The following is a 24206-nucleotide window of genomic DNA, read 5'->3' as shown; positions in this document are numbered from 1 at the left end:
TATATAATGCAGTTCTACTTTTTCCTAACAATAAGGTCTCTAAACGACGAATCGCTTTACCAGTAAAAGACTAGTTTCTAATTCTTTTCCAACATTTATTTTTCAATAGTCCCATTATTATCCAACCACTCGAATACTGTCTGAAAATTAACCATTCCACTGAAGAAATTCAAGTTGGTAATTGACAGTCTGTATTCGTATTTCTATTTAAATTCCTTTGAACAAAATCTTGATAGAAAAATATGTGTGCCATTTTTCTCCTCTCCTATCAGATACAATAAGATATCCCTTAGTTTAGCCGAATAAATTTGTGTAATTCTTATCACGTGTGGCTTCACAGGATTTCAGTGAAAGTCCTTAAAGTCTTAAGTCTGACAGAATACGGAATAAGCGTTCATTTATAGGGATGTATTCGTATTGTGTAAGCGCGATTACGCACGGGTGTCGCTTATAGAGCGGCTCATCACCTTAGAATGGCTCAGACTCTTTTTTTTTAGAGATAAATTTTCCATAATCACCATTCAAATACTAAATGTACAACTTATGAAAGATTCAAATGTCAAATTAATTTTAAACGACACGTAGTCATGAGTGTAGACTGGATTTATTGTTTCAAATAATATACATCGCAGCTGATAAATATAGAAGGATAAGTTTCCCGGTGTTAAGGAAACTTCTTCAAGAATTTCCGTAATCGAATCTGGGCGTCAAAATAATCATTTTCTGTGGTAGTAAAGCGTCGGATAATTTAGCCGTAGATGAGTGGGCTGCTGTAGTAATAAGGGTAGCTGCGGTATGCGGCGTAAGCGTAAGGTACGCTGTAACTGGCAGAATAAGCGACTGGTGCTGTGTACGCGCTGTATGCAATTGGTGCAGTGTATGCTCCAAGCAGGAGTCCTCTCTTGTCCCTCGCACCTTCGGCATTAGGAACAGCAGCCTCCACCTTTGCTCCCTCAACCTTCTCAGTTTCGACGGCTTTCTCGTCGGCAAAAGCAACAGCGACGAAAGCGAACAGAGCAATCAACTGAAAATTATATCAATAATCGTCACTAAAAATAATAACTCCATCTTGGCAAATTATCCGATTGCTAAATAAAATCTTAAAGAGTAATGGCCTTAGCAATTTATACGGTATATAAATAAACATAATTTAGAGTATATAGCAACGAGATATCAAAAATAATGAATAGAAATTAAGAATGAAGGAGTTGATGAAGAAGGAAATATTCGGTACTTACAGCAAAGACCTTCATGGTTGCGATTTTTGAAGTTTTGATCGGAGGGTTTTCTCGTCTGGAAGATTAGTCGCTGCTTTAGCAAACTGTGAGTGAATGATGATTGTTGATTTCGGTGGATAGGTTTATATACCTGGCGCATCGATGGTTCTATGCGCGTCAGCCACCGATTGATCAATGCACAAGGACTCACGCATTGTCCGTGTGCGGCATTCGGCGTCTATGTGTAAGAAAAAGAAGACGTTCCTCGGGGTTGTTACACGTTCTATTGTTTACAGAGAGAACTATACGTAATTCAAGTACGTGCCTTCGTCTACGAAGTCTGCTAAGGAATCATGTGCACGTAATTCACAGCCATAGCATGCACAACCTCCAGTGCACGGCGCGCCGATGAAGCAAGGGACCTTGGCAATCGGCCAAATACAGACTCGAGTCCTCTTCGACGCAATGTATTATCAAATGTGTGTTTCGGCTCGATCGTAATAAGACCCTTCATTAGCCTTGGCTATAATGTTTACTGAATTTTAAGTGCTGATGAACACTTTTTTTTGTAATCCGACTGTATACTTCTGCCGAGGCAATTATTCACTACGGACTTTCGTTTATTCTAATTCTAGTTGGAATTTATAGTTTCTGTTCTTATAGTTAAAATTATTTTTTTATTGACAACAGGTGATTTGCTTTGTTTCGGTAGACGCTCGGCATTTCCTGTAAGCTAGCTGACGTCAATTTTATTTTCGGAACGCGAATAGAGATGACGATACTTCTGAAACGAGATCAGCCCGAGGTCCAGTTCGAAAAAAAGCAGAATTCTAGTTCGCTTTTCTAAAAAATCTAGTCTCGTATCCTGATCTGTTTAAGAAAAAAACTTGATATACGGATGATTCGATCAAGCATTTTGTTGATGCTGTCACTTTTCTACTAGTTCTTATTATAAAAATTATGAATTGATTGATGATCAGGCAAACGTGTCTGGAATAAATTATCTTACAAGTGACCTATTGACAATACCAAATATGTGTGAAAAGATTCATTTCGATTTTTATATTACAAGGACCATTGTCTGAAATTTTATAAATTCACCACAGGTCCGAAGGGCGAGTCTTACTGGTTTAAATTAAGAATTTAGGAAAAAAACAGATACTACAGGTAACCAAATTCTGTTTCAACAAATACACTATTGATCCGGTTTACGTGTCTCGCTGATGGCTTTCGTTCACATTTATTATTCAAAAACTTTTACCGAATTATATATTATAAGAACAATTTTTCTTCCTAATCCTTGTACGATAATAATTACTATTTTGTTCTTAATTTTGTTGTAAAATACTTCTTTTCCGCACATGCTTAGTATATTTTAGATACTACGCTCTGATTATATTTAAAAATACGCTATTTTAAAATTTCATAATCATCAAGGTATAGATGAAACTAGCAGTAACGTTAATGTTGCTATTATTAACCGGCAGTGGTGTTTATTTGAAGATTACTAGCTTTAAATGGTAGAATTAATTGAAAATTTTGTGGCGAAGGAGGGAATAGATTCATTGAGTGTTTATTTTATTTAGTTTATTGATCAACAAATATAACAATGTGTATGTACAAAAATATAAATAGTATGCTTTATCAAAGGTTACAGCATCAACTGGAATCTTCTATAACTGGAACCTGAAAAATGATATATTACCATTATACTTTAAAGTTCATTTGTGTGTAAAAATACAAGTAATCCAAAGTTATATTCAGATAGAGCTAATAGGTAAAATTCATGGAAGATTCATTCTTTAATATAATTCATCACATTTTTTGTATCACAGCTTTTACATATTTATGTATAAGTTCAAAAAAAAAGCTCACCTATGTTTATAAGAGTTCACAAATAGCATCTGATCCTGTAAAATACTTAAAATTAATAACGTATCTACACAAATAGGTCAAACTAAATTTAACAAATATTAAACTATGTCAGTGGTAGTGACGAACTTAAATTGAATATCATTATTATTCAAACCTTACTATTATACATCATTCAAATCTTCAAAGATATTACTCATTATACAATAAATATTAGTTGATGCTAAAATTTACCTGTAGCTAAAAAATCTTTCCCTTTCCCTGTTTAAAATCTTCTAACATTGAAACTGCAACATAAAATTATTAAAATGTAAAACCTAGCACAAAAAATTTTGATGATTAAGTCAATAAATTATAATCAGATAGGAGCGAAAGACATTTATAGTAGTACATCAATATTTTCAGTTGAACCATGAAGTCATCATAATATATTTTTATTTATTATAAAATAAAATGTGAATGCATCTGCCTACTAACCAATAATAGCTTTCTCTTTGTACAAAGGTCAAGAGTCATTCATTTCATGTGTTTTAGTTTTATTGTATCATAACTGAAATTAAAAAAAAAATGTGTAAAAAATAGAAATTAGGCTTAGGTTTAAGAAAAAATTTTTGTACAAATTCAGATAGGAGCGAAAGACATAAAGTAGCCTTCAAGAAAAATTCAGTTGAACTATGTTATCATCATAAATTAAAACTAAAAATAAGAAAAATTATATAAAAAAAACAATTACCTTATTTAATATAAATTAGATTTTTTTAAACTTTGCTTGAACAAAAATCCTTGGGACATCAATGTTTTCTTTTTTATTAACAGTACGTCTTTGGATATAGACGCATGATAAAGTTTGAAAGCCGGAAGATTCAAATAAATTAGAAATTTCTTCAATAGAGAAATAATATGTTCTGAAACAAAACATTGTTTTTATAATCATAGAAATATTTGGTAAGTTTTCATAGTATTATAATGGAATATCAGATAGGGGCGAAAGACAAAAATAGTAATCTTCACAAAGTATCAGTTGAACTATGTGATCATCATGAATATTATATATTTACAGTTTTCAAAAACATAAGATTAACATACCTTGTGCCATCTTGCCTCATATAGAAATTTTCATCAATTTTATGACCAGGTTTGAATCGTATTTGAGCCATATCATACAAGCCATAATCACGGAATAAAACCACTCCACCGCTATCCATTATACTGTATAGATTTGCAACAACTCTGAAAACCACAAATCTTTAGCACTTTCATATAAAATTCATATTATAAATAAAGCAAAAAGATTATTATAGAAAACATACTTGTGAAATTTATTTGGATGGATAGCAGATAGAACAAAAATAAGAGTTGCTACATTAACTGAAACATTAATTTTGGAAAAACAGTTGTCCATAGTAACATCAGCTTGAAAAGCTATTATTGTCTCTTCGTTATACAATTTATGTTCCTGTAATTAATAAAGTTTAGATTATAAGAAATGAAAACTTACAAACTCCTTAAATCTTAGTATACCTTTACTAATTCAATGGCTTTTGTAGATAAGTCACAAGCATAGATTTTCTTGAATTTCAAGCCATCTTCAATTAAAGGATATATAAAATTTCCGACTCCACATCCTATTTCAAATAAAATGCCTTGATTCTCTGAACTAGCTAGATCTAAAAGTTCTTCGAATTCTCTCGTTGTCCAATGCCGATCTTTATAAAATTTGGTTTCGTTTCTTTTGTAAAACAAATCCCAATGTTTCTTAGCATCCTTTTCGAGTTGGTTTGCACGAAATTCGGATACCATTCTAGAATTTTGCATGTGCATTTTCTCAATTTCGTCTGAACCAAGACGCTTCGCCACGTGGCCAATAATTATATTTTCAGAAGATTCAGCCATTCTCTTGAAATGTTCGCGTATTATATGCTAATTGAAGTTTAATCTTACTCCGAACACATTTAATATACTTTTTTCTAAATTGTTTGAAATTCATTTAAGTTAATTAGATTTTAATAGAAGAAAAACTGCACAACCCAACCAGTTTACCTGAACGCACACAAGAAAATGGAAGAGTAACTCAGAGTAAGAGTCTGCGTAACGCGTTGATGAATTAACTGTAAATCCGGCATGATGGCAGCACTTGTACTTTTTCAGTATCGCCACCTACAACAACGAATAGCGCGAAACTTTTAAAAACTCTAAAAGCCAGACAAAAATAGGTAGCTAAGCATCAATAATTTTACATTAACAAAAACTGAATTGACAAAGAACAGAATCAACATTAACTTAATTGACACATAAGATTTTAATTAGATAAATTTAATAACATGAAAAAAAAACTAAATATAGCTTTCTCTCTCCTGTAATTAAAGCTGATATGTTAATTACAATATAGAGGAACGTAGAACATTCTAAATAAATATTTATAAGATGATAGATATGATTGATATGACTTCCACGTTAAATCGTCTTTGGTATTTCGAATGCAAAGCTCGTAGGAAACAAATATTTTCCGACTGTATATATCATTGGCGCACAATGAGTAGACTTAAAGGGGTTAGTCGTGACTAAAATTCAGGTGCTGTGTGGTACCATCAACACAACCAACATATACCGTATACACGAATATTGTTACAAGCATCGTCAAACGCTAAATTTTAATCGCTCAAAGATTTGACACAAAAGAAAGTTTTATCTTAATTACATAGTTACAATATTAAATAAAATCTATATATAGTTATAGACATAGCATATTTCAAAGACTGACCGAGGAGGAAGCCTTGAGATAAATATAAATTCATGTTTAAAGAGCCCGTAGCAATGCGCTGGGCAGGACGATAAGAAAAGTAAGAAAACGAAGAAGGCGAAGTGTAGTGGGAGCTGAGGTTGATGATGGGTGAGCCTTGGTTGAGGAATGCAGAGGAGAGTATACCTGTTTAGTGGGGTCCACCACAACCACACTCGGCCTCCACGTGACTGCTTGCTTGAGTAAAGGCGCGAAGATGCGACGGGGCATGCATTCTCTGCCTCTGTCTTTTCCAGCCAAGGTAGCCACGATAGGCAGGACAGAAATACAGTATACCGTTCCGTTCCTCCTCGTGGGCATTCCAAGCGGGAATTCTCGAAAGCTAGTTGGTAGAAACACGCGGCGCGTTCTAGCGTTCGCTACTTTCCAACGCTCGCTAAGCCGATGTTTTCGCGATTCGCATTATTTTACAAGGAGATTTATCCACCAAACTCAATTCTGGATTAACAAAAACACACTCCGTGAAGTGGAGATACGCGAACCCCAGCTTCCCCAGACGCAGTAAGTGTTTATAATATCCCGTACACTATTCTTTGGCTAATTCTTAACATCCCAGTGGAATTATTATGCTTATGCGAGGATGAAAAAAATATTCAAATAAACATAACGAAGCTTGAATGATTGAACAAAATTAATAAATAACCATATTAATATTGAAGCAGCAACTAACGTTACTGACAACCTTGGTCGAATCCATTGTATAAGGTGCGATGCTCACTCGTGGCTGTATGTATATAAGCATTACTCGGAAAACGCTTCGATTCTATGAATAATTTATTCATTAATCTACGCTTACAGTGATCATAAAGCTATAGTGCATAACATATAGACACACTCGTTTGAAATTCTGAAGAAAGATAGTTCGCAAGACAGAATTTTTGCTACGTAGCCAACCTAAGTGAAGTATATAAAGTATTGCCAAAAAAAGAGATATTTTCGTATTAGCTCAGAGAGTATAATCCCCATTCAAGCTAAAACTACTGCAAGTGCGTTGAATGCATTGGTTACGCTCTTACGCTCTTCAGCACGTGATAAGCTCATCTTATGCTACCGGTATCATGAATTTGCTGATCTTTTAATGAGAAAAGAAGTGCGCCTGGAAGAGGAGAGAAAACCAATACGGATGAAGCTAATAATGGTTAGCGAAAAATTGTAACTAATACCAGTGAAAATTCAATGGTTTGTTAAGTAGAGCACGAGTGAAAAAGGAACATCCGCGTTGAAGGACGAAGAAAAATATGATTTGCGATTATACATACACACACAGTATAATGGTATACTAATAGAAGATTTACAGATTCACCGCGCTATTAACCTACGTTAATCGTCCAATTAAACCGCAAACGACGCGAAGTTATGGTTGTTCCAGTGGAGGAAACACGGTGACCGACTAAATTTTATCGTAAAAATTCAAACGTCGACCTTCGATTGTCTTAGAGACGTGAAAGCGAGCTCCCGTAAAACAAATAATCGATCGAAGATCCCGGAAATGGTCTCATTCGCATTGACACGCTTCGCTAATACTGATAATCGAAGGTTCTATAGTGGAAACGGTTGTACCCGTTTTCGAAACAAAGGAGTCGTTCATGCAAATGGATGCAGCTTGACATTTTCTCTCTCTCTCCCTCTTTCTCTCCGTCTTCGGAGTTTCACCGATTTGTAAGTTGTATGCATCAGTGGAGAAGTACGATAACGCAGCAATCGTAAATACGGAGAGATATAGGACGATGATTCGTTGCATTCCGCGAGAAAGGACATTGTGGTATTAAAGACGAGCTTCCTCCGTTGAACAATTATTACGCCAGATAAGAGATTGCTCGATCGACGACGCTTCGCGACGACATCTATGATCCCCCCCCCTCTCGTTCCATCTCTCCAGCAATTTAAATTCCTCAGCGAAGGCAACGCTCTCATCTCGCCAGGAGCGCCTGTTGCCAGACCGATTCAGCTAACCGGCTGGCCTGGCGGCGAAGGAAAAGTGCACTGGCTAAACTTTCTAAGCGTTTCACATCGGCTGTTACTCTGGCCCATGCATAAACAGCTGCAATACCAACCATAAAGCAGAATTACCCCTCTCGTTTTGCCGCAATATAGCTAAATTATTTTTTCAAACGGTCCAGTTCCAAGAAACCGACCATACAAGTAGTTTCTCTCAATACCGATTTTATTAACATACTCATTTCTCAGGCGTATCCACTTGGTTTTGCGCAATAGGCATTTTTATCGCGGCACTCGTTCGCTTAAAAACGATCAATTTCGACAGGCTCTCCGAACGCTGCAACGTTCGAGAAATACGGATTTATATATCTGTTTTTTTTTCTTTCTTTTTTTTTGTAGTTGTTGTTGATTTTTTTTTTAAATGTCAGGCACCCTGCGTAAATTGCGGACCCACGCAAAATCGTTCGGTTAACGGCAAAGCAAAACGTGCACCGTATAACTACCAAACTGTTATGCAAATAACGTTTGACATAGCCCGATTCGAGTGTTTACCTTTTACACACGGTCATTCGCGGTCAACTCTGGGTACCGTTGGACGATTGCCGAGGGAAGGCATACCCTATACCGCGGTTCAAGATTATACATTCCGCAAACATGCTTACACGCGGTATTCAGTTGTAAACACACACCAGCTTTACCGAAATAATTTTTATACCAACCAAGAGGAACGTGCATATACATATATACACACTCGAATCTCCGCTGAACTTTCGTTGCGCTCCGCGTGCGTTTCCGCGTTACTTTCTCGCGATCTATGGATTTCGAATATATACAAATGTATAATCGCTAATTTCCTAACGGTGCCTCGCGCGGTACTTGCAGGGAAAAACTGAAGCGCACCGGCGCGGCGGCTTTCCACGAATTTCACCGAGCGTGTTGGAAACCGCGTATATTGTAATTTTCCGCTAATTCCACTAAATCCGCTTCGATAAACTTATGGCAGTTTGGAGGAGTTTGTTGCTGGATTTGTATCTACAGGATGCGGCAATTAGGAGCCAGTGTAAAGTTATGATCGATGTTTTAGCATTCCGACCAAATAAGGCACGGACGAATAAACTCTGACGATTCTGTAACGCGAACGAGGATCGTGACTCGCTTTTAATGGTTCGGTGTGCAGACGGAGCTGAAATACCTATATCCCATCAGGTACCGTCGTACTGTAGCACCTATCTTTACAGTTTCCACTATATATATATATATATATACCGAGAGTATACATAGTCTATACCACGCCTTATGGCGATGCGTCGCTTCGCTAATTAATAGATACGACGCAACCGTTGATTATTGTCTTGCCATTATCAGGATTCTCTACTTCCAGGGACAAGACTACTATTCGCCCAAGAGCCAACTTTGTTAGCGCGCTTCGAGTTTTCAAGTATCGTACTTGCATTAACACTCCCCTGTTACGTAAACTGTGGCATAAGTGCGTCCCAGTTGTGTCTACCTTAATCATCCAACCTCATTTTTCACCCACAGTGTACGCGTGTAACCGTGCCTTCTTTAGAATAGTGCGGCTGCAGCAAGTATATTACGTCAAAATGAGAGTAGATGAACTATCTCTCTCTCACCGAGATTCTCTCCGCGAGCGAATTTGCTCTAATAAGGCACTGTACCTGATTTTAATTGCCATTCACATACTTGCTCTTTCTCCCAACAATGCCTAATTGTACAAAAAGCATGCATTGTCTCTGGAATATTAAGTGATGTAAATTTTGGTATTATAGCGAGGGGTGAGAGCCGTAAAGAGAGAGAGAGAGAGAGCATTTGAAATAATGAAACAATTACATTTATTTAGTGCCATTTGCCAACAAGATCGATTTCTTTTCACGTCCCGCATTCCAGAGAAAGTTGCTGACACGCGAGAGTGACGCACGCACGCACGAACATGTATATATGCTATACATCAATTTATTTGTTGGGATCTTTGCGCATGTGGTAGTTGCACTGTACGTTGCACGCGTGAGTAGAAATAGTGATATCTTTCCAGCAATGTTGGTCAATGTGTCTCTTGCCTTCTCAATAATAATCTTTTATACGACTTGTCTTATCTTGAAATTATTCGAAATATAATCTGAAATTATCAGTCGAATGTGACGTAGTTAATGAAAAGTATTGGAATAATTTTATAACTCGATATTGGATACTTCGTCAGATTTTATTATAATTTGATAAAGTTTCGTGTTGAAATATTTCTTTTAAAAGAATAATAACACACTCGCGTCGTGTTGCACCATGTGTGCACGCTATATATATACACACACTATCGGTCTGACTATACTATATATATCAAGAAGTTTCTCTATTCTCTATTTCTTTCATTAAAACTTGAAAACACATCAATTCGATGCAACTGGAGGTAAAATAACTGCTTAGGTTTACGCTTGATATAGTTTCGCAAAAAGTAGTGCAACTACAGAGAATCTTGTGTTTTGCTTGAAGAAGGAGACTTTTTGTAGGTAATAGTTAACAGGTGTATCAGATATTTCTTACGAATTTCATGCCATGAGAGTTTTTGCTGGTTTTGTAGGATAAATATACGGAGGATATGTTTCCCGCAAAAAGATCGTTGACCCCGATTGGCCGCAATTCGATTCTTTCGCTGTTAGCTCAGTCTGTCATATGATTGAACAAATCTTCCCCGCCAAAAGGTATCATTTTCTTGCTGAAGTTTTTGCAAAATCCAGCTCGATGGCCAACGTGCTGGAAACTCTCAACATGGCTGGGATAGCGATATTTTAAAGAGACCTCGGACGTTTCAGAGTTTATTTTACTTGTCCATTGTATTTTTGCCACATTCTACCAAGCAGCTCGGTGTCAATGTCAGGATAACATCTCGTTTATTATTTCCAATAAGACCAGTTCCCGCTATTAAAACAGTACTTCCCGCTGAATCACTTTTCATGAAAAAGTGAATTTTCATCGAAGCCCGAATATTTTTCCATGAATCAATTCAATACATTAGCCAACGAAGAAATCTGGAGTCGCTCGACTGGAAAGAGCATCCAATTATTCTGGATCTACAATTCGCTTATCGCTCCAGATATTTTCGTTATGAAGCTTCCACAAAATATTATCGAGGATCAGAATTTGAGCGTTGAATAAAATGACAAGCTTCTCGAATATTCGAGATTTGTTTGTTCGATGTATATATGTATATAAGCATTGCATTTTTGTCAGTATTGGGAACGGGGGGGGGGGGATATCCGTAGAAAATTCTATTAATTTCCAGGGAAATTTTCTTAGAAGAGCATAACGAGGGTTGAACGAGAAATGGAACGAAGAGTCACGTATGATATTGAATGTTTGTTATTAAAGGCTCGTGATTGACAGTTTGGTTTGCAGAGCGGAAGGATGCGGTGCTGGTGAAAAAAAGCAGACTGATAGAACGGAGAACCGCACCCGAGTTTGCCCGCTCGTCCGCTTTAGAAAGGCGATTGACTCCCTCGAGCAAAAACTGCTGGAGGACCGTTCACTTTTCTCGAGAGAAGGAATTCTTCGGTGCCTTTCCCGAGCCTTTGCCAGCTCGTGAAAATCTACGTGCCATTCCGTCTTTACCTGTTTCAAGTTTTTTCCACGAATTCTTCATTTTCTTTAGCGTGCCATTGTGAATGCTTGGGAGCAAGTCATCGCCACTTTCGACGTGGATTTAAAACTTTATCAATCACATTCTCTCTCTCTCTCTCTCTCTCTCTTTCTCTCTGGTGACACGTGTTCGTTAATGTCTTCTTTTCTTTAGCCAATTCGTATATCCCATTGAAGATGAAATAATATACTTCAAATTTTATGCATCGGATAGAATTCTGAAGATTCACGGTTCGACCACGCCAACTAGACCAGCCTTCGATGATGGAAACTGTAAAAAATACTCGACACGGTTCTTGCAGATGTTCGTTTCGTCCTTTGCTTGATCTCTCAGCAGCCCTGTATATATATATATATATATAAATTTTCCATAAAATTGTGTAGAGGTAAAATAAATTTGTAGCAAAGTGTAACCACAATAACCGCAACATGGATCAATTTTAATAATTAAAAAAATATGACACGTATGTTAAAACAATTGGTACTATTGTTTTGCAGGTGGACGAGGCCAGTGGTAGCAGCGCATCGTGATCAAGATGGATGCCGAAACCGGGGCCGTTCTGGCCCTACAGATTTTAGCTCTATGCTCGATCGTGGCAGCTTTGCTCGCCTATTTGATGCGACAATCCAGAAATGCCACGGACGAGTACGAGTCTCGCAGCAAGCGTCATGTACTCGTGACTAGTTGTGATACATGCGTGGGACTGCAGATCGCCCTTGCACTCTCCGAAGCCGGTTACAAGGTAATAATGGCCGTGCCATGAATTATGGTCTGTGTAACCTCTGTTGTGCAGCTATAAAGCCACTGACCCACTCGAAACTCGCATACTGAATCTCTATCTGGAATACTTGCGGCTGACGAATAGAATTTTGAAATATTGTCACTCATTACTCATGAAATTAACTAGCTGTAATTAGAAATTAATAGGTCCGTATCTGTAACATGCCCTAGACTAGTTATACGCGACCAGTCTCTCGTAACCTATCGTGCTGCGATAATAATATATTACACTCGTGACAGTATTAATCAGAAACGATCAAATTCTGTGTGTAAAAACCAAAAGAGTGCAATATACAGTACAGCCTTGCGGAGCGCAGTAAGATATCCTATCGGAATTAAGCACTATTACTCAAGGTTTGTGGTATTCCCTTCGTGGATAATTGGCTGGATTTTATCGAGCACAGCAGAATACTCCCGAAGCTTCTTCCATTTGCTATATTTCAAGTGCTGCTTGGTCCCAGGAGTCGAATTAGTTGGAGTGAACAATGAAACGGATTCTTCGTGAGCCTTTCAACGAGAAGTACTATATATATATATATATATAACAGAATCTTTCTCGACAGGTGTTTGCAGGCTTACTGAATCCAGCTGGAGCTACACCAGCAGTGCAGATTCTACGGGCGATTGAGCTCGAAAGGACGAAAGGAAAGGAGCCCCTGGAAGATGGGAACACGCAGAAGCCGGAAGTATGTGCTCGGGGACAAATCGTGCCATTGGAACTGGACCCAACAAGGGAGGACAGTTTACGCGCTTGTTTGGATGCTGTTAGGGCGAAGCTTCCAGCTGGCGAAGATGGCAAGCTCTGATTTAATCTTTCATGAATGGATTTCACAAATTACCCAAGTCTTTTCACACTTCTCTCGCGTTGCCCAAGACTCGCACAATTGTGCGATCTCTTCTTTCCCCCCTCTGCGCCTTCGGCTAATCTTACCTCAACTCGTACCAGTTGCTAACAATACCAGATCCAAAGCTGATCGCTAAATTACTTAAATTACTTTATCCCTTCGAGCCAACATTGTTAAATTCATCGGTTTTCTCTGATTTTTCCTTTTTCAACAAGTTGTAACTCCACGACTATTTAATTAATTATCCTTTCCCACTTTCCTCCACTCTTTTTATTAAAGCTTTCTCGAGCCCTATCCTTTACTACTTGCTAATATAATTATAATTTTTACCCTGTTTTTTCTTCTTTTATGGTGGCTTTGTATCAGAATGCATTGCAGACATGGAAGAGCGCGAGTTTACGATCTAAATTCAATTCCACGAAGTAGATTCTTGTAAAGATCGAAGATATACTGTCTGTTATGGGAGGTTCGAACGTTTTTACTTAGTCCAACGCGTCATAATTCTTTTATTGCCTCTATACGCGTTGACTTCGATCTGATAACGCTCGATCGGAAAACTTTAATCACAATTATATCGTGGCGTTTGCAATTGTAGAGCTAGATTTTCGTTATTTCCCATGTAGATTTTAGTATTTTAACTGAAAGAGTGTCATGATTCATTTGTTTCTAATTTAATTGTTTAATTTGAAAATAAGGCAATGGCTGTTATTTCTAATAGATATTAATCACAACATAAAGTTTTTTTATTGCTCTCATTACCGAACGTTATAGACTTCTGTCTGTTTGCTGTAGCAACAAAAGCTCCCAATCGTGATTAACGCTTTATCGATTCTTTTGTAGTAGTATTCGCAGTCCTCTTATTTCATTGCTAATTATGTCCCGAGAGGTATCCTCGAGAGCACTCAATGAAAAAGAAAGCAGATAAGTTAAACACTGCAGGCAGCAAGGAAATAAGCATACTGGCGATATAATACAGACACAAAACCAATAATTATTCTAACCTCAATACCTTACCTGTATCATCACTGATAGGATAAAGAATTTCGACTAGAATCAAGCTAAACTATTGATTTCAATGGATCTGATAAAATTCAAGCAAAGTGACTAGTTTAGAGACGGTCAACTTTCTTACTTTTATCTCCCTAAAGAAAGTCGAGGATTTTCCGTGTACCGAAGTTTTAACCCTACTTAATTACAGGTCTCTGGGCAGTCGTACACACTGGTGGCTTAGCCTTGCCTGGCGTTATAGAACGGCAAGCTAGCTCGGCGTGGGAATCTATGTTACGACACAATTTGGTAGCACCTTTAAGAACGGCCAGAGTATTCATTCCCCTTTTGCGTGCTAAGAGAGGTGCGTTCCACATATCATCATATATATATATATAAATGCAAAACTAAGATATCACGTGGATTGACAAAATAAGAAACAGAGGTTGATCAATTATTAATTTTGATTTGCTGATTAAATTAATTTTTGTATCGTAGGTCGTATCATTCTCTTCGGCGACTCGGAGGACAGTTACAGTACAAAGGCTGGTGCTGGACTGGTAGCATTCAGTGCATCCCGAAAAGCAGTGGAAGGTGCTGCCGAGGCTCTCAAGAGCGAGTTGCATTCTTCAGGAATAGACGTGGTTCTGCTAAAACCACCACCTGTGAATCCTCTCGTTCTTTATGCAGCGCCTACGCTGAAGACGTAAGACACCCTGAAGCATTGCATCACGATAGCCGCAAAATACTATCTAGAAAGCGAATGATTACATGTTGAAGCTGAAAAATAAAATCACGAATAACAAGTAACTTGCTTAGAAGCAAGAGAGAAACTTTAAAAAAGCTTTTACTATTGCATTTTTCGCATCTTACCCAGAACCAAACTTTACACTTAGAAGTTTGCGAATGTAGTAGATACTGATAAAATTATTTTTTTTTAGGACGAGTGGAGAGACTGGAAAAAAATCTACGGAAGGAATATGGACAGCTCCATTATCGAGTTACTCTATTAACGCTTCGCTAATTCCAGCCCTCACATCATCCTGCCCACTTAATACTTACGATATGGCAATTAAGGCCAGCATATTCTGCCAAAAGAGATCGCTTATCAAATAAACGCGATAACGAGTTTACCGTAGATTTAGCTTAATCATAATCAAAAGCCAGTAACATCAAACTTATATCGATTTATTAGTTGTATAAAACTACTAATCTCGAAACATTTGTAAGATACGTTTGCATTTGTACAAACTCTTTATGTTAGTATTTTCGATGCGACAGCAAAGTTTTTTAATTGCACCGAATTAACTAATACTTCATTATTGCTAATCTAATATCCGACACACTAATACATGACATTTTTATCCATCTTTTTACTAATATTCTAAGAGAATTTTGAGGTAGCGATTATATACATTGGGGGTAATAAATTAATATTTGCATTAGGCGCTCTGCTATTTGATGTATATTATTAGTTGACGTAATGGTTGCTCTCTTGGCAGGTGACGCGTCCTATTGTAGCTACGCGATTGATTAGCATATTGCTTCCTGAGAATGAGACGTAACTCACCAGTGGGGGCATAGCTTAATGTAATAATGCGATTTATTCGATGCGTGTCTTTGAATACGATGCAGTTTGACAATGATGAATAATTACAATTATTAGTGCCTAAATTATCGGTGAAATCGATAATAAATTAGATTATACCTAAATTGCTCATTTTTTATACAAATCTTGTTATTATTGTATTTGGAGAAAATATATATATATTTATATAAATACACTTGAAAATATGATATGTGCAATGATATCTCCATTTTTTAACCAGTCGAATTATCATGCACGGTGTGAAATTTGTTCCAGAATATTCAATTCCTAGGCATTACGTGAAGATGCTGTAAAAACTATGTACCGCGTAGGAAATGCATTAACTAGACGAAAAATATTCGCACTTTCTACTTTGTCGGCAAGAAAGAGCAGCAAAACTGTTTTTTGTGTATTAGGTTTATATCACTGTGTTTAACAAATTACGCAACTTCTTCAATTACTCTACATAAAACATGAACAATAGAGAGATAGACAAAGAATAGCCAAGAACATGAACGATACATTTTGTGTTACATTCAGTGTAGACAAATAACTTGGGTATGAAATTTCTTCTTTATGCATTACGTATAACTTACAAGCATATTGTTAATGATACAAATGTCTCATTATTTTATAAAAAAAAGCAAGTTGTGTATATTTACATTTTATTACCTAATTGTATCTTTCCACACAATATTTTGAAAGTTAAAATAATCATGGAGTAACGGTACAATATTTAGATAGCAATAAATCTGTCAATTGTCGTTGCATACATTTGATCACTTTATTCTATCGATACAGTTGCAATTCTCCTGGCAGAGATGCATCATGTGATACGGAAAATCTGAAGGGAGTATAATAAATTTGAAAACAAAGTATATTATTAACAGAATTTTCGTAACAGGATCATTTGTCTAATGCTGACAGCATTCAATTGATCGTTTATTAATATTGACACTGGAACTCCCATTTAACTGACATATTTCAATGACGCTCTTAATAAATTTTATTATCGCACAGTTTGTCCCTCTGACACCGAAATATATCCAAGCCAGGTTGAAAAATACTATACCATTTTTTAACAAACTAAGAACATATCTAACCAACAAAGCACTGGTCGTGGCTCGAAGGCTATTATAAATTTTGCCAATAACAACAAGCACCAGGTCAATGACGCATAACGAGCGTTCCAACAAAACACGGTAGTTTTGCAGTTTTTTCCATTATCCTACATAAACAACAACACTGCTCTGGACGGATAACCATAAGAGGGTATAAATTCTTAGAATGTTGTTATGGGATTAAATCCTGTGAATGTGGATAGTTATTGGGGCAATGATTTTCGGTAAATTGTTGAGAGAGATGCTAGGGACATTTGAATTAATATTCGAGGCTGGTCAGCTGGCGGGTGATGTAATGCTGGGGGAGCGGGAGGAGGGAAGGGGGAGGGGAGTACCGAGGTCGTAGACCTGGTGAACCCTGGTGAGGGATAAAATGACCTAGCCCGATGCGGCATGCTGGACGAATTTCAAGTCACAGTGACCTCATTGATGAAAAGGCAGAGGCGTACCTTTCATAAAGCGGATCATGAACGTCCTGCTGTGAAAAGTATTACAGAGTCGCAACCGTAAAGCGACCAACGCGTTTCACTCGGCTTTGTTTTATTGCGCGATAAAGGAATCGTTGCGCGTTCGTTTCGCACTCCGCTTATATTTCCGCGAGTCGTTATAATGGGCTTACCTATTTAATTTTCTCTTTTCGTGGTTTTGTTTGAATAGCAGAACAATAAAAATTAATTACTCCCAAAGCAAAGGAATGGCGCCAATAAAATAATTCAATTTCCATCGCGCGCATTATTCCACTGGTCGTTAACAAACTCGTGCGGTTTTTTTAAATCCCTGTTTCTTTTTTTAGCAGAAATTTTTTCTGCAGGCCCTCCCTCTCATCTATCTACGGATAGACAAAAATGCGTTATAATCAGAGGTATACATGTGTGCACGTTATTATGCGAGTTTAATACATTTGCCCAATGTTGTTTTCGGAAACTGCGCAACTCGCTACGTGAAAGCTGTCAGACAGATACGCGAGGTAGGTTAGTTTGGCCGATTTTGTAATTTATGGTGTGCAATAGAGATGTTGGAAAAATCTCTGATTTTCGAAGTATGTCAGATCTCAAGATGAATGATGAATGTGATACGCATGGCTGTGAGATCCATAGCGGTTAGATAAGGAAAGATTGATTACAGAGGACAGAAGTGAGGAGTCAGATGCTGATGAAAATAGAGGAAAAAGCGAATGAAGATAGAAATGGAGGGGTCACGAACATGCTCGCTCTTATTATTGTCACTTTGCCCGGTCAGGTTATAAAGGGCTTCTCTCTCTCTCTCTCTCTCTCTCTCTCTCTCTCTCTCTCTCTCTCTCTCTCTCTCTCTCTCTTTCTCTCTCTCGTAAATTTTTGCTTTCCCTTTTGGATTTGGAGCCGTGGAAATACGAAGACACTATTAGACTCTAACTGTAAAATATAGACAGCCAGTTTTTGTTACGCTACGGATTGATATCACACGTGCAGAACTACGTAAGAATTACAGTGATATTTCGTCTGGCCCAGTAAAATCAATTCAGATTCGGCTAGAGTTAGGATCAACTATACGCTTGGTCCCGCGCGCTTTTAATTAAAGTCCCAAACTAATTGGACGCCCGGTCGTGCTCTTAATTAGACCTGGAGAAGAAGTTGGCACCAAGTCCTTCCTCTCCCTTTTTTTTCGCTCTCGTGCATTCTTGCCATTTTGCAACTGATGAACGCATGTTCTGATCGAATGGCGAATCTCACCTTCAAATCACAAGGTTTATATGTTATACATTTAATAACCTGAACTATTTCAGGTTTACCAAACGCCTCTTCTCCCCCCATCTTTCGGTGGAAGTAGTACAGTGAAAAATATCTATATATGTATACGTATAAGAATTTGCAAGGAAGCAAGATGACGTTGAAGAACTAGAAAGAGATAAGGTTTACTGTCTTCTTATCTTCGATCTTCGTGCCTTCGATGCACGATCTATGCAAGTCTGATGAAAGCGGTAGGAAGAGGGTCGAGAAGCTTGAGGATCCAAAAGACGCAGCTTTTTCTGGATATTTCACTATCATGGTAGAATTGATCAGTGAGGTGGGCGAAGCTGATACGTTTATCGATCGCGAGTAAATCGCTTAAAATGGCACATTATGCTCTCATAGCTCATTATACATACTTCTGGTAATCATAGAAGATAGTCAATCGATTATCACTTTGAGCATGAGCAGCTCATCGAAATGCAGTACGTATATATAAGTATGGACATTTAAAGCACTTAATGGTTTTAAGCTAATAGCTCGAGAGAGCCTGCGATCATTTTGCTTGCAATCGCTATCGGGCGTGTTATATCGACCAGTTTTCATTAGTCGAAACAGTGTCATGATGCGATATATCGTCATTGTCGTTGATCAATTTGATTCACAAGTGATTTAGGATAAACCAACGGTATATATAGATAGATATAGCATTATAAGCCAGAGGCTTCTTTGGAATAACTTGTCTTTTTTGGTACCGGTTTATGTATACTGCGCATTATAGTCCAGCAACGTAGCACAATACTAATCTCCTTCTTTTGCAATAAAAGACAGGGAAAAAGTTCGATTGTTGCAGAATACATGAAAAAAAGCGTTTCCTTTTTTATCCTGACTGGCTGACTAGTGAATTCTGCTGGCGACCTACGTGAGTGCTTTGCTCGTCGTTCGTGCTTTAACTGTTAATCGCAAAGTATAACAAAGCAGGAAAGCACCAATGAGAGCGAAGCAGATGTTGCTCTCCCGCTGACCAAATCCGAGCTTAGCCCGTCATCTTCGAACTGCAAAACAATCCCATCTTTGCCACTTTTAAACTGGTTAATGAGCTGACCGAGCAATGCAATTTCCCGTTGGTTCCTGCACCATGCAATGACACGTCGATAGCTTCGGATCTTCTCTGCACGAATCGAACAAAATATAAATCGATCGATCGACCAAAGCAATACTCCGCCCTATTATATAATTGTGAAATGAAACATCCTGAGACCGAGCAATTTCACAGCCAATTTCCTTAAAACGACCTTGTCGCGCAAAACTCGTTACACTCCTTTAAGAATAACCCGCGGCTACGGGTGGTAGCGGCAATTCTAAATAAGAATTGCCTTCGTCAGAGCCAGAATACCCCATGTATTTGCCTTTTGCATTACAAATTGAGCAGCGCGGATTGCATTTTCTTAAGTAAACGCGGGGCTCGGGGAGAGTAAGAGCTTAAAATGAAAGTTGCCTCGCTGCCGGGGAACATTAATCGAACAGCTTTTTCGATGAAAGCGTTTCAAGGATATTGCTCCATAGTTTACGATTTGCTCGAGCATGGGATCGATATATATATATATATATATATATATATATGTTTGTATGCGTGTGTGTGTGAATGTTTAAGCTGGACACAACGCCTAAAAGGGACGAGGAGGAAGAGGAGGAGGAGGGGGAGGGGGTGGGGGAGGAAGAAGAAGAAGAAGAAGACGAAGGAGAGCAATTTGTACAATGGCTATTGGCAGCTTGGTAAATTGTGGGAGCTGGAATTTGGGAGCAATGATGCAGGTGCTGGCGGCTCGTTACTGGAATTGTCTTTCGCTGCACATTGCGAGAGAAGAACCACGCCTGCAAAAGCTGCTCGTCAGACGTGCCAGTTTGAACAAGAAGCTCGAGTGGGCCCAATACACGCCTCTCTCACTTTGCACTTTGCCACACTCTCGACCTTGACTCACGTACCAATTCACAATCTCACATTCGTTTCCTTCCCTTGCAATCCTAGTCCACGCGAAATTACATCGGCCACGTTTAATCAATTTGTAGCTCGCTGCTCGCCTGCACGTGTCAGTGTGTGTGTGGCCCATTTGACAAATTAGTCACTCGTTGAAAGCCTAAATAAAATGAAACGTCGAGCAGCCGTTTAACGTGCCACGGAGACTCCTGTTAGAAAGCAGCCTACCTCGAATAACGCTCGTTCCGTACAATACGGAGTTGCATGCTCTCTATCGCAGCGTATCAATCATCAGGTGGAAAAGCATCGACGAGAAGTTTTTTTTATCAACTTTTTAACCGGCGCGTCGATCTTCGTTAAAGCGACAAGGATCGGTGAAAGTCTTTATATATACGGATGGAGGATGAAATTTTGATATACGTGTGCGAATTAATTGCTGAAATACGTTTATCAATTCAGCATTTCGCGAACAAAAATCACCGGAGTATGGAGCGTAAGGTTTTTAGCGAGGGAAGATAAATTGGTCTACACACATATATATATATATATCTATATATATATATCTGATAATTACTCGACTGTTTTTAAAAGAAATAGAGCTTTGAAAGGGTGTAAAATAATCGTGGGTGTGGGCATTGTTGTTCTTTGTTCATGCACGTCTCGGGCGCTCGAAATACTGGCAAAGTTGATGCGGCTGAAATGCAGCACGAGAGAGTAAACACGGCGCAAATGAACTGCTGTTTCGATGAATGCCATAGAAGCAATCATCGTACCTCTCTACAGCGCCACTATATATATATACAGTATATAGATATAGTATACGCATTTATCGACAGAGCAGATGTAAACGAGCCAGAATTCGATATTCGGCTGCATGGGTTATCCGCGGCCTATGGATCCGTATAGGGAACGAGGGAAGGGAGTAAATCGAGCGATGACGCAAAGAAGCCGCCGGCACGTTGATAAATATCACGGCAGATTACGAAACAGAGTATTATGAAAAGTTGCAATTTCAAGCGACGAAAGAACAAAAGTTTTCAGAAGCTCTCCCCGGCACAGTTTGACAATTTAAGTCGTGCTTAAACATTTGTTTAAAGTTACGCAAGCTAAAAGGCCATAGGCTTGGCAAACTCAGTTAAGAGATTTATTTGAAAAGTACGAGCACTCGGCTCTGCATAAAACCTCGAGATGCTCAAAGGTTTCATATATAGTTTGTTTCTCGGCGCGCATCCCTGAAGCAGCTGCATTATAGGTCAGCCTCGCAGCGGCGCGAGTTTCGAGAGCATCGGATCGATTAACGTCGTCGGGAAGCGCTGAAATTGGCGATTTTTTCCGAGGAAGCTGATTGGAACGTTATTTACTCCCCGCGGCTGTTGGCTTTATCCGTGTTCCGATTGTCAATCGCGCAAAAACTCATTGCTTTCACGGCTGATGTGTAGTAATCGATTAACGTGCTCAAAGTACATTTGGTGGGCGTTTGGCAAGGTTTTGGGCGCACCGCTAGTTTGAAAGAATGCGGCGATATTTATGCGCTATTGGTCCAGCTTTTTTTCACCATCCCTGCTTTTTGCTCCCACGTATTGTGTACAGATACGTATGCGCTTGTATACCGCTGTTGGATAACTTAATTCGTAATAGCGAAATCATCTAAACAAAACATCGGGACTGGATACGCTATATAAACCGAAAGAGATATCGACAGGCGTGTCATTCACATTTCCGAATCGGTGATCAACGCTACGATGGCCTTCAAGGTTCGTACCAACAAATAGATTCCAAATAGTCAGAAGGAGAATTTTCAGAGTTTTCCTCCAAATTTTCTTTCTCGCACTTTGATAAACTTGTTGGATGAAAAATATTGCGCGATTCGACATATATATATATATATATAGTTTCTCGTCAAGTGATATTTCGGAAAGTTTAGTTTGTCGCGGTTCGTTTTTACTTCTCGAGTGAAGCTGATGCTGAATGTAATGCATGCAGGTATAGTTGAGAATTAAATAGGGCACGTTTTGTCGATAGTTTGTCCCAGTACTGACCGCGGCAGTGGTGGTGGTGCTGCTGGCGGAAATTCAGAGTGGATTGGCAGGACACGCTTACAGTTTCGCACACTTTCATGGTCCTGTCGAGGGTCCTGGGCACGAAATAGCCGTTCACGACAAGCATGGACATCATAGTGTGGATTATGTGGCTCATCCTAAATACGAGTTCTCCTATGGCGTGGAGGACCATCACACCGGCGATTATCACGGACAAAAGGAACACAGAGACGGTAATAAAAACTCTTCTCTCGAACCCCTTCTAAATCCTTAAAATTATTAACGATTTTTCCCCGAATCTTCTTTCGTGTTGCACCTCTTTATTGTAGTAATTAGTTTATTAAAATATTTTACTAATTAAAACCACTCATGAGTGCGAATAAGCGTTAAAATTGAATTAAGCTACAGATGCACATTTTGATCTGCTCAAATTTAATTAGCAGAGTTGTAATTAAATTCGCATGGTGCGAGGTATATACCGTAGTAATTGCAGAAGCTCGGAGAGAAAAATGGAGGTTTATTCGCTTCCATGATAAATTGGAATTACAACTTGATATGCTGTAGGTTTTATTGGCATGTCAAAAATGTTCTGCTATATATATAGTACACTAGTTTGGAGAATGATATACGTGACAGAGTTTAAAATTTGTAGGAAAGAACGTAATTGGAGAATACAGCATTAAGGAGCCGGGCGGTAATGTGAGGACTGTCAAGTATCACGCTGATCCACACGGAGGTTTCTTCGCGCATGTTCATAACTCTGGCGGAAACAATCATCAAGGAGGCACATACGGTGGTCATGGTCATGGTCATGGTCATGGTCACGGTCACAATTACGAACAAGGATACGATAGCTACTAAACGCATGGGATCTGGTCCAAGAGTAAAAATGCGGTCTAACGATAAGACGAAACCAGCAATAACAACGAATGCAAGATAAACACACACACACAAATTATACCGTATATATAGGAATTCCTATTTGTACAATTTCTGTTAAATATATATTATCTGTTAACACATTTGCACGTATCTTTTTCCCCATTTTATCGTTCGTATTATTTCGTATTTGTCCGATAACAAGAATATTTTATGGTACACCAAAACTTAAGGATTACCATGGCTAAAGTACCGTGTTATGTGGTTTATACATCCGGGAAAATATGATAGCTATAACAATTGCAGTATCTCCGCAATAAAGTTATCTCTAGCAGGAAAATACGAGGTTCACGGTATTTTTATCGATCGCATATCGCACGCGTTATACGATTTCTATAAATTGTGTAGCCTCCCCCTACCTTGCGCTGTTTTCTATACTCACAAACGATATAGTTTGTCCTGAAATTGGCCCCTATTTTCACTTACCGCCAAAAGTCAACATTATACTTCCCATGCAGTGTGCATCTGGCCTGCATGATAAATACATGGTTCAATTGCACTCACGCACGGTTAATCCTAACGCAAGTGAAGCTTTAAAGCCTGTCCTAACGTATTGAATCACGTATTCAGACCACAAGACTTCCTACCTCTCGCTGCAACCAGCAGAAATTGAATTTCACTTATGGATCATATACGTGTTGAATCTCTAGAAATATCTTGCCTATGATAATCGGATGTGCAATCGAAGGCTCCCCTCTTTTTGTCGTTCGTCATCTTTTCGATGACCCACGAAAGCTCGACTAAAAATTA

General features: G+C 38.4%; 4 protein-coding genes and 3 non-coding genes across 9 annotated transcripts; 2 read left to right on the top strand and 5 right to left on the bottom strand.

Annotated features, from left to right (window-relative positions):
- Positions 1–588: 588 nt before the first annotated feature.
- On the bottom strand, positions 589–1420 carry LOC136774352 (pupal cuticle protein C1B-like). Its single transcript, XM_066728588.1, has 2 exons — positions 1239–1420; positions 589–1024 (listed from the first exon to the last, which is right to left on the bottom strand). Exons 1-2 carry the CDS (start codon positions 1251–1253, stop codon positions 749–751), a joined length of 291 nt encoding a protein of 96 aa, XP_066584685.1. The 5' UTR covers positions 1254–1420; the 3' UTR covers positions 589–748.
- Positions 1421–2782: 1362 nt separating this feature from the next.
- LOC136774063 (tRNA N(3)-methylcytidine methyltransferase METTL6) lies at positions 2783–5191 on the bottom strand. Of its 2 annotated transcripts, XM_066728133.1 has the most exons (8): positions 4611–5188; positions 4400–4545; positions 4176–4319; positions 3823–3994; positions 3567–3639; positions 3324–3376; positions 3093–3127; positions 2783–2903 (listed from the first exon to the last, which is right to left on the bottom strand). In XM_066728133.1, exons 1-4 carry the CDS (start codon positions 4980–4982, stop codon positions 3838–3840), a joined length of 819 nt encoding a protein of 272 aa, XP_066584230.1. In that variant the 5' UTR covers positions 4983–5188; the 3' UTR covers positions 2783–2903; positions 3093–3127; positions 3324–3376; positions 3567–3639; positions 3823–3837. The 2 variants fall into 2 exon arrangements, with proteins under 2 accessions (XP_066584230.1, XP_066584231.1); XM_066728134.1 differs by lacking the exon at positions 3567–3639 and having other exon boundaries at positions 4611–5191.
- On the bottom strand, positions 3440–3523 carry LOC136774753 (small nucleolar RNA snR60/Z15/Z230/Z193/J17). The gene has a single exon (XR_010822842.1). It is a non-coding gene; the product is annotated as a small nucleolar RNA snR60/Z15/Z230/Z193/J17 (small nucleolar RNA).
- Positions 3703–3785, bottom strand: LOC136774752 (small nucleolar RNA snR60/Z15/Z230/Z193/J17). The gene has a single exon (XR_010822841.1). It is a non-coding gene; the product is annotated as a small nucleolar RNA snR60/Z15/Z230/Z193/J17 (small nucleolar RNA).
- LOC136774751 (small nucleolar RNA snR60/Z15/Z230/Z193/J17) lies at positions 4056–4141 on the bottom strand. The gene has a single exon (XR_010822840.1). It is a non-coding gene; the product is annotated as a small nucleolar RNA snR60/Z15/Z230/Z193/J17 (small nucleolar RNA).
- An 875-nt stretch (positions 5192–6066) lies between the features above and the next one.
- Positions 6067–16354, top strand: LOC136774062 (uncharacterized). Of its 2 annotated transcripts, none has more exons than XM_066728131.1 (6): positions 6067–6390; positions 11971–12215; positions 12817–13048; positions 14297–14449; positions 14584–14791; positions 15027–16354. In XM_066728131.1, exons 2-6 carry the CDS (start codon positions 12009–12011, stop codon positions 15199–15201), a joined length of 975 nt encoding a protein of 324 aa, XP_066584228.1. In that variant the 5' UTR covers positions 6067–6390; positions 11971–12008; the 3' UTR covers positions 15202–16354. The 2 variants fall into 2 exon arrangements, with proteins under 2 accessions (XP_066584228.1, XP_066584229.1); XM_066728132.1 differs by lacking the exon at positions 6067–6390 and adding an exon at positions 11723–11858.
- Positions 16355–21925: 5571 nt separating this feature from the next.
- LOC136774229 (cuticle protein-like) lies at positions 21926–23447 on the top strand. Its single transcript, XM_066728399.1, has 3 exons — positions 21926–22232; positions 22501–22750; positions 23170–23447. Exons 1-3 carry the CDS (start codon positions 22221–22223, stop codon positions 23376–23378), a joined length of 471 nt encoding a protein of 156 aa, XP_066584496.1. The 5' UTR covers positions 21926–22220; the 3' UTR covers positions 23379–23447.
- The last annotated feature ends 759 nt before the right edge of the window (positions 23448–24206 follow it).

Source organism: Prorops nasuta, unplaced genomic scaffold (assembly GCF_024137725.1).
Source record: "Prorops nasuta isolate Cenicafe-Biocafe unplaced genomic scaffold, Cenicafe_Pnas_1.2 PNAS00006, whole genome shotgun sequence".
Taxonomy (NCBI): domain Eukaryota; kingdom Metazoa; phylum Arthropoda; class Insecta; order Hymenoptera; family Bethylidae; genus Prorops; species Prorops nasuta.
The sequence above is the reverse complement of the archived record's forward strand: the minus strand, read 5'-3'. Positions and strand labels throughout refer to the sequence as shown.

Bases quoted from the DNA above. Each gene is read 5' to 3' on its own strand.
- LOC136774229 (XM_066728399.1), top strand. The intron at 22,751-23,169 runs GTAATAAAAACT...TAAAATTTGTAG, and splicing joins ACAAAAGGAACACAGAGACG to GAAAGAACGTAATTGGAGAA.
- LOC136774063 (XM_066728134.1), bottom strand. From the start codon at position 4,982: ATGGCTGAATCTTCTGAAAATATAATTATTGGCCACGTGGCGAAGCGT. The intron at 4,546-4,610 runs GTATACTAAGAT...TATTAATTACAG, and splicing joins AAGCCATTGAATTAGTAAAG to GAACATAAATTGTATAACGA. The intron at 4,320-4,399 runs GTATGTTTTCTA...TGTGGTTTTCAG, and splicing joins CATCCAAATAAATTTCACAA to AGTTGTTGCAAATCTATACA.
- LOC136774062 (XM_066728131.1), top strand. From the start codon at position 12,009: ATGGATGCCGAAACCGGGGCCGTTCTGGCCCTACAGATTTTAGCTCTA. The intron at 13,049-14,296 runs GCAAGCTCTGAT...ACTTAATTACAG, and splicing joins GCTTCCAGCTGGCGAAGATG to GTCTCTGGGCAGTCGTACAC. The intron at 14,792-15,026 runs GTAAGACACCCT...ATTTTTTTTTAG, and splicing joins GCAGCGCCTACGCTGAAGAC to GACGAGTGGAGAGACTGGAA.